The 12,700-nt window shown below is 38.6% G+C and overlaps 1 protein-coding gene across 1 annotated transcript; it reads right to left on the bottom strand.

Moving 5' to 3' along the window:
• Positions 1 to 4,802: 4,802 nt before the first annotated feature.
• On the bottom strand, positions 4,803 to 10,950 carry LOC106946144 (neuromedin-U receptor 1-like). The gene is made up of 4 exons (XM_015030300.1): positions 10,832 to 10,950; positions 7,750 to 8,473; positions 6,539 to 6,775; positions 4,803 to 5,737 (listed from the first exon to the last, which is right to left on the bottom strand). The coding sequence occupies exons 2-4, from the start codon at positions 8,435 to 8,437 to the stop codon at positions 5,427 to 5,429; spliced, it is 1,236 nt and encodes a 411-aa protein (XP_014885786.1). The 5' UTR covers positions 8,438 to 8,473; positions 10,832 to 10,950; the 3' UTR covers positions 4,803 to 5,426.
• Between the last annotated feature and the right edge of the window lie 1,750 nt (positions 10,951 to 12,700).

The following is a 12,700-nucleotide window of genomic DNA, read 5'->3' as shown; positions in this document are numbered from 1 at the left end:
AGCTTCCTCCCGTTCTCCTCAAAAACTCCCTGTCTTGTTCCTTAAAGGCTTTTCTTTTTTCTTGTTTAAAAGTGATCCAGGGTTTATTATTAGGGAAACGTCTCTCGGTTCTGGTGGGGATGGTGTTGTCCACACAGAAGTTTAGTTGGTCACACACTCAGTCCTCAGTTGTTGACGTTCTGTCCACTGGCTGGCAAAGAGCGATCCGATCTGTTGCTTCTTCAGCTTCCTGTGACCTCTTTCTGTCTCTGAACAAGAGGTTTATATTTAGAGCAGAGAAGAACAGGGATATAAGTAGCATATATGCACCTTGTTGCCTTTGTGTTTTCCAAATGTCAGTCCCAACCAACAGCATTGATTTTTAATAATTTTTTTTTTTTTTACGAACATAAAAAACCGGCAGCAACGATTAATGGGCAAAAAAAAAAAACTCCTTCATCAAACACAAACTGATATGAAACTGTGTGTCTATATAAGGAATCCTGTTTGAGTCCAATTAGGGAGTGAGCTTTCATTCAGCTCACATGTAATTAAAGAAAACAACACCCTCTCCAGTCCAGCCTAATTATCTGCACTCTTAGCAGAGGATAAAAACCGTCTCTAAAGGAGGCGCTGCAACTCAAACCAGTTTCCTAATTAAAATACGAATCCCCTCTTGTTCCCCTTGTTTCAGAGGAAAAAACTGCATATTGTCTATAGATATTTTTTAAATATTAAACTCATTGAAGCTGGGGAATCTATAGTTTTATGGAACCTCTATCTAGAGTTGAGGGATTAAAGGTGATGCTTTAATGCTTCTGGTACCCTGTTGGCACTGCTGAAGTAAATGTTCAATTAATATTTGGACATGACTCTTATAATTCGTCTCATTTTTAATATCTGGTCTCCTGAAGAAATATACTTTTTTAAGCTTTTGCTCTGAAAGAGGCAGTATTATGTTGTCCAGTAGAGTAGAATCACTTAATGGCACAAATAACTGTTAGCTTTAGTTGTTGTAAAAATTATGTACATGTCAAATATGTCTTAAAGAAATTTGACTTCGTAATTTTAATATCTTGAACTTGGGCCTCTGCTTGAGAAACTCCTGCTCTTTTTGAAACTTCGCCTTCAGGAAGTCATCACAACATCGATTGACCCTTTTACAACGTTTTTACCAGTGTTGCACTGAGAAGTAGCTCATATAATGAGCTCAGCTGATGTGCAGTTCTTCAACGTTATTTGCTAATTTCTGCTGGCTAGTCTGAAGGATCAGAGTGGGGGAGTCACGGGGAAGAGATGCTCTGTGAGGTGGAAGGTTGGAAACACTGTCCTTGAAACCAGACATTATATTGTAATATTTCTATGTCCAGGGACATGAAAACATAAAGGAAAAAATACGGCTGATTCTTATTTTCACAAGAGTTCATCTTTAAATTTTTGTGCAGTTTTGTTCAGATGGACAACTCAGGGTTGTGTTTGTACCAGACGCAGAGCACATCTGACTAGCTCCCATCACTGATTTACTTTTCCAACAATGTCATGCTGATAAAAGCCGGCATGGGAAATATTACCTATAATAACTTTATGACTTTCTTAGAAAACTTAACAATACTTACTTTAAAAAGTTCTGTGAAGTGCCTTAAGTGTCTTAAATGTCAAAATTACATTTCAACTCAAAAATATTAATTAAACCCAAATAAAATGCAGAGAATTAACAGCAGTTTGAATGGTTAAATGAACAGCTAACTGCTTGTTCAATCTCTATCCTCAGATCTACCATAAAGCAAATCATTTCGTCCTACTGGCGAAAGGATCTAATCTCCCGTATCCGTCATGTCTTCAGGGTGGTTTTGCATCATCGCCTCCAAAATGATTACTCTGGTGTGAAATGAACACACCAGCCTTTCCATACCCAGCTCTACAGCTGCTTTCATACATTTGGTCTGTAATTTGACCAATTCTGCAAGTTTTCTTGAAGTTTCTAAATCCAAGCTGAAATACTCATCAGAGTACGTCATTATGATGACTCTGAATCGCTCTTCCGCTTGTGACGAATGAAATCCAGCAACCGTTACGACCGAGATAATCTGCACATCCTCCGACCCGCTGCTTACGTTTCGCTGGGTTGATGTTTCACATCAAGGTTTTTTTTAAATTTTTTTATTTATTTATTTTTTTTATTGTTTCCAGCTCTGGACTTTTACGGCTTTCAGCTCGAAGACGTTCCCACATCCTCCTGCGGAAGTGAAATGAAGCAGATTACACATTTCATTTGGCCTGGCTTCTTTAATTTTCACGGCACCATTCTGCTCACACACACACACACACTCCCCCCTGGTACTTGCTGTAAATGGCGCTGTCTGCTTGAGTGAATGCCATTACTTGGGTGATACAGAAACACGGTGTTTTAAATAGGTCAATTTGCAGAGCCGATATATGTGAGCAGTGTGTTCTAGCCTCGTTACGGGGATGGAAACTGGGGAGAGATTGGTCTTCATTAGCGTTGCTGTGGCACACCCATAATGCTGCATCATTACGAAACCATTTGTCACCACTCAGTAGCTGGATAATCTTTGTCTATGCTCTCATCTGACATCATCTATGCATTTCATTTTCATCCTTTCCATACTGTACGACCAATTTTCCTCATTCTGTTTTCCATCCAGAGGAACTGCTTTTCCTCTTCGCAGTTCGTCATCTGCTTCTTTTGGGAGTCATCACAGCAGAAGAGCTCCTGGCAGATCTCATTACTCAAACAGGGTGGCCAGCAACTTGAACTGGGACGTTTACAAGAGACGTTTGTGTGCCATTCTGAAGCTCAGTGAGCGCACCGACTTCCGAGTTACACCAAATAATAAGGATTAATGGAGCATAAAACCAACAGCACTGGTGGAAAACAATTTCCAAATTAGGGACAATGTATTCCTATACTGAACATCTTCAACATTTTATGCAACATAAAGGTAATAAAATGCTTCTATAGGTGTTGAACATAAAATGTTTAACGTCTTATGATGTTGATCGACATAAGAAGAAAAATTGTTCACCAAATCAAGCACATGTTGTGTTATGAGGGAAGTGGTTTTATAATTCACTTCCTCAAAAATATAAAAGAATGAACTTCTGACAAAAAACGTTACAAATTGTTGACCTTTTTCCTTTTAGTATAGTTAATTCAGAAGTACAAACTTCACATTTATGTAATTACAATAATAAACCTTATCTGTGTGTAAAATAAGACTGTTGACTTTTGGTTTGATAACAAAAAGTGTAATCGTCTTTTTGTATTGTGTAACAAAAAAAAATACATGATAAAAAATGAATTAAATTGAATTGAATGGAAAATAACAGATTGTTTCATCATGCAAAATAGATTTTGGATTTCAAATTCAAAGAAGCTGCTTTATTTTGGGGGTTTTGTTAGGGCGGGTCGTTTCTGACCCGTAGGATAAGGGGAGTAAATAGAATGTTAAGATCCTACAAGGGTTAAGAGACGGGGTCCTTTAGACCCTGTCAGCTTTTCTCCCCTGTTCGCAGTCCTGCGGTGTTGCACTGACCCGCGTGCGCTTTTAGGAGTATTTTTTGTGTGGTTTCGAGAACTGAAAGTCCACTCCACTGGCCAAAAATATGGGCAGGCAAAGTGAGGATATGTGACTAAAAAAAAACAAAAAACAATCCAATACTGTGTTGAAGCAGGTCTGTGGTGTCAGCCATATTGATAGTAACATTACGGTGAGTTTTACAATTCGATGAGCGGCTCTTAAAAACGACAGGCACATTAACAAATGAATTCACTTCTCTTACTTCACTTATCTGACTTTATTTGTCATATTTTATTTATACAGTTTCATTTTCAGCAAGAGGGTGTGAATGGTGACACTTATAAGGTTCACATCATATGTTGTGTGGACGACACAAAACAGCTGCACACCTAAAAGAACTCGGTTTAAAGTGAATTATTTTCCTGATTAGGTGTAATTTTACTGATAATCTAAATATTGACAGCAACATGTTTTCTCGATAGTCCTGTGGTTTAATGTGGTTTGATTTTTTTGTAAAAAAAAAAAAAAAAAAAAATAGATGTGCAGATCCAAAAATTGAAGAAAAAAACAGAAGAGGTTGAAAGTGGTAACACTGAAGGGGCTGTAGTCCAGTAGAGCTCAAAGACAAAATTCACCCCAAATCTTACTGGAGAATGTTTTTATGATCCACAGCCAAACATTTGGGTGATAATTTCAAAAGATAAAGTTGGCACAAAAACATCACCAAGAACACGTGAAGGTGGCAGCACGATTACTTTAGTTCAGATGGAACCGAGGTTTATGTCAAGGCGGAAGGATCTCTGAATAGTTCCCGTATTTTGGCCAAAACGCCGGGTTTTATTTTCCACTGTCCCGGTGAATCCCAGCATGCATCCAAAGCAACAAACCAACCAGTGCGTGAGAAGAAAAGCCACTTTGAAATGGAGAATGTTCACAAGGCAGAGAATAAAACAACAAAGTCAAGATGTCGGACGTTAATAGACTCTCACTTCTTTTGGTGCCGTTTGTAAAATTAATTTTTAAGTCAAAAATCAATACCAAATATTTAGGTGCCAATTATTTTGCCTGCCTGTCAAAAGAGAGAAAAAAATACTTTTAATTTTTCAAACTCATATTTTCACTAAGTTAACTATTCATTCATTTATAAATTTTTATGTTGGAGCAAAAATATTTAGCCCTGAAGCTATATTTAAATATTTCACTCACTAACTAAATATTCAGCAAAAATATTTAGCTTGCTAGATACATTTTTTGTTTGGAGTTAAATATTTAGCTTGGGGTTTAATATTTAACTCGCCAATTACATATTTAGTTTGAAACAGTAACACTTGTAGATGAATAAAAACATGACTTTGGAAAATGAAGCTCCATTTTTTTTGCTCCTATGACATAAAATAAGTGTTAATTATATATCCTAAAAGGTGTGCAGGTTTTAATGTTTTTAAAATCTCTTTCTTACTGTTTATTCAATGTCACATGCTGGTTTTTTTTATTTTGTAAAGCATAATTGCTGCTGAAATGTGCTATACAAATAAAATTTGATTGAACAAAATCAAATCGAGCGGACTTCTGGGTGTTTTTGCATCACAATGATGAGCAATAAATATAGAATTGTAAGCATGTAGCAGTGTAGAGAGTCTTCAGGTTTTCTGCCTATAGGTTACAGCTTTGATGCTTATAATAGAATTTCTTTTTTAAAGCTCTGGTGGTGCAATGAACAGATTTTCCCCCATTTGGAGCCATCATGACATCGGTGGTCAGCCCAGAATCCTCCAGAGGAGTTCGGTGCTCATTAAATTACCATATACACGAACGCTGTGACTCCTATTACACCCCGTTGCTTTTTTTTTTTTTTTTTTTTTCTTCAGTTACTTCTTTTGCCAATTTATGTCTGACAACTTTCCGCTAAGTCCATTTCTTGCTGCTGTGCGCTTCCTCGCTCGAGGTGCCGCGCCGGCTCTTCTTGAAGTGCGAACGCGCCGGGCAGCCTCTGGCGTGGCACGTGATGTGGCCGAACCGCTCCCTGAACCGCGTCGACATCAGGTTGTAGAGGATGGGGTTGACGGCAGAGCTCAGGTAGAAGCAGACGCCGGAGACGATGTGGACGCCCTCGAAGATCATCTGGTGCCGAGCGGACGACGGGTCGATGTAGCTCCACATCAGGCGGTCCACGTGGAAGGGAGCCCAGCAGAGGCTGAAGACCACAACCAGCACGCCTGGAGGACACCGAGCGGGTAAATTAGGACAACATTGGCCAAGAGACGTTTTCTCTTGTGCTGCCTCGCAAAACTGTTGCACTCCCTCGCAATAAATTAGCAAATACTCCCTGATTTATTTTGTATGCAGTCATAGCGATGACGGATGTTGATTTAAAAGTGCAAATACCTTCAAGCGGCCTCAGTGAAAACATGTTTCTGCATTCTTTGACTCTTTGGTGCATAAACTGGCTGAAAGTCGATCTATTAACCGCTTGTTCATGTTTGTTTGTGCGGTGGAGACATTTAATAACCAACACAAAAAGACACAATACAAACTGTTACCCCACAGAAATGACTCAGTATAGTCCATGTAGTTCGGATGTATTTTTGTTTTTCTTTCCTTCTCACTCAAAGTTTCTGTTTATTGAGAGGGATGGAAAGCCCATGACTGACCTGTTTTGCTTTTGAATGTAGCACATAAGTTTATGGTGCATTTGGTATCATAAAGAAAAAGATAAAAAAATAAAAAAAAACTTGAAATGAGATTTTAACATGCATGGAAAAAAACTACAAAAACCTTATATTGTAGCAGGAAGACTTTCATAACTCAAGATGCCACATCATCTGACTACATTGTTGTGTGGGAACACAAAACCTATCCGATAATTTTGCAACATAACGCAAAAGAAAAACAATTTCCTCATGTCCACTAGGGGGCTCTGTAAAACTAAACAGCAATCATCACTTAAAATGTCACATTTTTTTCATTTGCTAAGTAACTTAGTGAAAAACATACAAACAAACAAAAAAACCACATACAGAGCATCTTGGTGACTTGCAGGTTGCGCTTGCTCAGCCTCTGCCTGTGGGATCTGGACAAGGAGTCGGGTCCAAGGCTGTCACCATTAGCTGCCACCGTGTTCCTGACCTTCTCCCTGTGCAGCTGCAGGCCAATGAGCAGGTAAAGTATGCTGATGATCAGCAAAGGGAGCGCAAAGAAGACCAAGGTGGAGATCAGGATGATCATGTTGTACATCCAGGCAGGCTTGACCAGATCTAGAGACAGAGAGGCAACGGTGAGAAAGAGGAGATTAGCTAAGATCACAAGATCACGCATGGAGGCATCATAGGATTAAAACTTTATTCAGAAGCAGAAATATCAGATTTTAAAACTCAACAAATAGCATGAAGAATGCTACTGCCTTTTAGTTGTGCCTCAAACTATCAACCCTTTCCACATGACATTGCGCTCTTCAGAAAGCGGCCCACTCCGCAAGGAAGGACGTCAAAACAACCTATGCGATCCTGTAAACCTTGCCAACAAACATTCGGCTGGTCTGTTGAGGTTGATTTTACTGTAAAAATGGTCATAGAGCGCTGCACAAACAGACTATGATGCAATGCAAACTCGTCTTTTTGTGGAAACCTTTTGATGAGTCAAGAAGACGGTGATGGAAAGCAGCCATCAATTGTATGAACTGGCAGTTTCTGGTGTTTTGGTGGATTTGCAGGAAACATCTTTTACAAAGTCAGAAGATTAACGTACATATACTTCATAAGTATGTACGGTCAGCATGTAATCAAGTTTTGCATTATGGCTAAGGTACTCATCTAATTATTAGTAACCATGGAGAAAATGTCACACCATCATGTAGCCTATATCATGGATAAAAAAAAAAAACTGGTAAGAATCTAGACTTTTGTACACTTTTAAGGAGAAACGCTCTTAATGACATAGTGGTATAAATTATGTAATGTTAAGTCAGGCAAGGTCGGCAATTTGATCAAATCAAAAAATACATTCAGAGCAGGTGTGCTAAGCTAACTATTTCCAACTTTTGTAAATACTAGGTGTGCTACTGCCATAGATAAGCTAGCTTGAACATGTAGAAGCCAAAACAACTTGGAAAAACAATCACAGTGGCTCTCTTCAATACTACTGTCCCTCACTTATCACATCCATCATGGCGCCTTCACAGAGCCAATAGGGTGTTAATGATGAACAAATGGGTTTGACATTCAGTACGTACTACAAATGGCAGATCGGGGAAACTCTCGTCCAAACCGTGGAGGAAGCACCACTATCCCATGCAAGCTGGCGTTCGGCACAGCACACAGCATGGACAGCCCCCACAGCACTAAGATGACCCTCTTGACGTGAGCTCGTGTTGCCAGGTACTTGACCTTGAGGGGGTGCACCACCGCCACATAACGTTCCACACTGAGGGCCGTAACGTTGAGGATGGAGGCGAAGCAGACCGTCTCAAACAGAAAGATTTTGAAGTAGCATCCCCCCTCCCCGAGCAGGAAGGGGTAGTTCTGTTGCATCTCATAGAGCTCCAGCGGCATGCCAAGCAGCAGCACCAGCAGGTCCGAGACGGCCAGGCTGAGCAGGTAGTAGTTGGTGGGGGTCTGCATCACCTTGTAGCGCAAAATCACAGTGCAGGTCAAGGAGTTTCCCAGAACACCCACCATGAAAATGACCAGGTAGGTGATACACACAGGAAGAAACCTGGGAGACTTAGCTGGCCCCAGTTGCAGAGTTAGGTACTCCTCCTCACTCAAACACATTTCCCTCACATCTTGTTCAGTCGCACTGGCCAAGACCCAAGAGATGTTCATCCCACACATCACAGCAATCTCCGGGCAGCCCATGTCATTGAAGACCGTGGCAGCGGTCCTGACAAGAGCAGCGAGAGAGCAGTTCAGCTCTGACATCTTGGCAGCTGCAGGTGGGTCTTTCACTTATTAAGTCTGAAGGGAGAAAAGAGAAAGAAGACATTTTTGACTGTCAATCATCAAAATTTTATAGATTAAATTCATTCAATGCAAAGTACATTGTCTCCATTGGCTTGTCTCCAGGAGACACTAGCTGTGTTTCCATTACAAATACACACAAATCTTTGTCGAAAAAAATCACAATTTTGCAATTGGGGGGTTAATAACATCATTACAACAACAAATTTAGGTAAAAGATTAAAACTTTCCACAATTCAATACTTACAATTTTCAATGAATGGTAGACCACAAAGTCCAGTTACAATATTTACTGTTTACTATATGTCCACATGGCACAACAGGCTCAGCAGATAGAAAATAACATTATAACAAACTTGTTATCATTTGCCATGATAATGGCAAATGATAATGATGGATTGGCACCTATCAGGTGCTTAAAACCCTATTTATGGGTTTTACGCACTATCCTCCTCTCTGTCTACTGACTGAGGGGATGGACTCACCTGACTGTCATGTATGCCCCCCTCTCTGTTTTCACATAATGGTATGATCCCATACCCTCACACATGATTGGCCACAAAACTGCCATGCTAATCAAAACACAGTTCCACTGAGCAGAACCACTGAAAGAGTGAGAGCTGAACAGCGTAAGGGGAAAGAAAAGCGGATAGGCTCCCCTCCTCTCTCTCTCCGTGGCGTCGTCGCTGCACTGCTGTATATGTAGTCCCGTCGTTTTTATGAGTTTTGTAATTCTAACCAGAAACATTCTCATTTTAACGAGCTTTGTAACTCGTGATAGTGAGAAACCTTTTCCCTTTAATGGATTACTGCACCTGAATTTATTACATGGCTCTGGCGGTTTAATGTTTCCATAGGAGCAACTGTTTGCTTTAGCAAAAGACTCCATTTAAATTTTACGTGGCAGACTTATTACAAACACAATTAAAAGTAGTGTTGTCCATTTATTCACTAAACGTATAGCAGTATTTACATAGTGTTACTTTATAAGTACAATCATCTTTTTATTGTATTTATTTATATTTATTATCTTGTTGTGTTCTTAGTTTTTAATGTGTTTTTTTTATTGTACATCATGAATGACAATCATCTGTAAGTCCTGGTCCTCTGCTCTGTACGTAGAGAAGCTGATGAAGTAAGTCGGTTTTCATCCTCCGTCTGGAAGCTCAGTAGATCTTTTCTGTTTTGAACGACTGGAAAAGCTGAAACTCGCTCAGGGATCGACAGTCGATGTTTGAGAATCCCGTCACATTCGGCGCCTCTCCCTGTTTCTCCGATTAGAAAGCTGCTTATCTGATTTTCATTTCCGTATCGTTATCAGCCGAACACAGTGCTGAATGATATATGAACTGGATATGTGTTTTTCTTTATTGTAACTGACTTCTTAATAAAAAATTTTAAAAAATAGCTCATACATAAAATACTTATATCCTAATTGGTATGCTGATCTGAACATGCTGGATGGTAGAAATTCCTTTTTTGTTCAAAATATTTGCAACATCGTCCATATCAGCTGCTTTTGCGACTTGCTTGTAGATCATCTCTATTTTTAACCAGTAGAACCGGATATTCCCACAGGGACTGGCTGCTAAACCCTCTGGATGCAAAAATTGGCCTTTTAAACATTGTAAAAATATCAAATATGACATATTATGCTTTAAATCTAAATTTTCAATTAAAACATTTAAAACCAAATCAATCTTGTGATCCTGACGTCGCCACATAACCCGCTTCTATTTTACCTGAATCCAGGCGAGAGAAAAAAATAGTCACCGTTTAATCATTTTACTTAACTAATCCTTGACTTTCTAAAACTTTGGATATCTAAGATTAATACATGATTTATTTAAATCATGTCAAATTCAATAATTCTGCTATCTTGTGCCATGCTAATATTATATCTGTAAAAATTATATGTTGCTCTAATTTGCTTTTAACTAACCCTGATACTAATCACCACTTCAATAAGAGCAAATTGTTGCTTCCTGACCTCCTGTAATTGTGTATTTATCTAAAGCAGTAACATTTAGATAAAAGCCACTTCAACCAGGTGATTAATTTAAAGGAAAATAGAATATGTTCAACAACTTCATGTCATTTTTAGCTGTAAAGGTCCAATAATGCTGTTAGGATTCACATAAAATAAAAGTTCAGTTTCATTAAAAAAAAAAAAAAAAAAAAACCCTTGTTATTGAAATGCTGTCAAATCGATCTCTTTTAAGAATTTGTGTTCCACGCAGTAAAGGCTCCAGGAGAAGCGTTTGTTTGGATTTCCCACAGTGGATTTGTATATAACCCACTCAGCATGCCGCAGTCATTGAGATTAATGTGAGGAAGAAAATAAAATAAACTCACCTCCAGGTTGAGGATCCTGTTGCAAAATGAGAAAAGATACTTTGGAAGGAAATGTTACTCCAGGTTCTTTTTTCTATTCCTTGTTTCTTTACGTTACTTTTAAATCTGGACTGGTCTGGTGCTTTGATTTTCCGTATTTGATGGCCGATGTTCAGCCCACCTCCTTTTCTTTTCTCTCTCTCTCTCTCTCTCTCTCTCTCTCCTGCTCCTACTAACTAAGCAGAAAATCTCGTTTGTTTCAATCACTATCCTCCTTTTTTCCAATTTCTTTGACTAAACTTATTTTCTTTTCTCTTTTCCCTCCCCTCTCCGTAATCCATCTGGCATCCACTGACACTATCAATATGTTAATTCATGAACACGCCATGACCCACCGTGCTCCGTTTCTATTGCTTTTTCCGCTTTAGGAGCACATAAGGCGTTGCAGCAAAAATGGAAGTCGAGATTGCTTTGACCCTGTGTTTGTCTCCTGAACATGGGTAGCGGTGTGTGTTTACAATGCATAGTTTGGTTTTTATACACCCTTATGAGCATTCAGGCGACAGGCTTCTGGGCCAAAGCGATCTGCTCAGACCCATTTCCTGTCATTTCATGTCAAACTCTGACCAGGCAAACATCTGTTTTCATCTGAAACATCTCAATTCGGCAAATAAGCAGCACTTGGCTGAGTTCGAATGTGGCCGTCTCGTTTGAATCTTTTGATTCTAAAATGTTTCTTGTGTAACAAAAAGGTTGCTGTGTTTATTCTTATGACACTTTATTCATAATGTGATACTTTATTTGTAGTGTCACATTATGAATAAAGTCTTCTAGTGACTAATAAGGTTTAGGTGAATATTCATGTTCTTGTCATGATGAATCTTTATTACTATTCTACTTTGCAATACTTGGCAGTTAGAAGTCTGTAAGATTACATGCGAGGTTCCTCAAGGCTCCATTCTCAGGCAACTTTTATTTACTATCTATGTGCTTAACCTTAACTGAGATTATGAACTATTACAATCTGTCTCACTATATATATAATCATTAAGTAAATTAGAATACCATAAAAATTTGCATTTACTTTAGTAACCAAATTAAGTGAAAAATGATCTAGATTAAATAAACACAGATTAGTGGCATTAATACGATTTTCCACATACAACTTGTGAAAAACAATACATTTAATCTCAGAATATTATATCAAAACAATAAAAAATATTTTGACCATAGAAATATGTATAGTAAGACAGATTGTAATAGTCCATAATCTCAGTTAAGGTTATTTTCAAAAGGTACATTTAATTTGGTAAGCAAGCTTCATCTGAACACAAATTATAGCTGATAAAATACAATGTTAAAAACACAAATTATAATGTTTAGTCTAAAAAAAAATTAAAGACTAATATAACTCTTGTGCTAAACATTGTATAACTGGTTAAACTTGCTATTTTTAACTGCAACACATTTTATTAGATTCTAATTAAGTGAAAGTGTTCTCGTCATTGGAGTGTTTAAATCTACAGCATTTAAAAAGAACAGATTGTTTGACATGAATCCTCATCAACTCCATGTGAGGCATCGAGCAGAGCCCTAGTGCTGCTCCGCAGAGTAGATGCATGAATCTTTAAGTGTCTGTTGAGCACTTCACTACCAGTCTTATTCATTTAAAACACACTTGAGTAATGTTAGAAGCGTATGTGGGTAAGTAGATCAAATATTTGATGTCCTTTCTTGGGATTTGTTTGGCAGATTTCTCAGCTCAGTAAACGGGGAACGAACAACGTCATGTTCTTCAGCTTTGCTCCAGCTGCTACGGCTGGTTTTCAGCTCCGTGGTGGCGTCTCAGTTAATTTTAGCTTTTAGTCCAAAGCGCGGGGGTTCCAGTAC

The sequence above is a fragment of the Poecilia latipinna genome, unplaced genomic scaffold (genome assembly GCF_001443285.1).
Source record: "Poecilia latipinna isolate Pla-1442-1.1 unplaced genomic scaffold, P_latipinna-1.0 Scaffold12, whole genome shotgun sequence".
In the NCBI taxonomy this organism is placed as follows: Eukaryota; Metazoa; Chordata; class Actinopteri; order Cyprinodontiformes; family Poeciliidae; genus Poecilia; species Poecilia latipinna.
The sequence above is the reverse complement of the archived record's forward strand: the minus strand, read 5'-3'. Positions and strand labels throughout refer to the sequence as shown.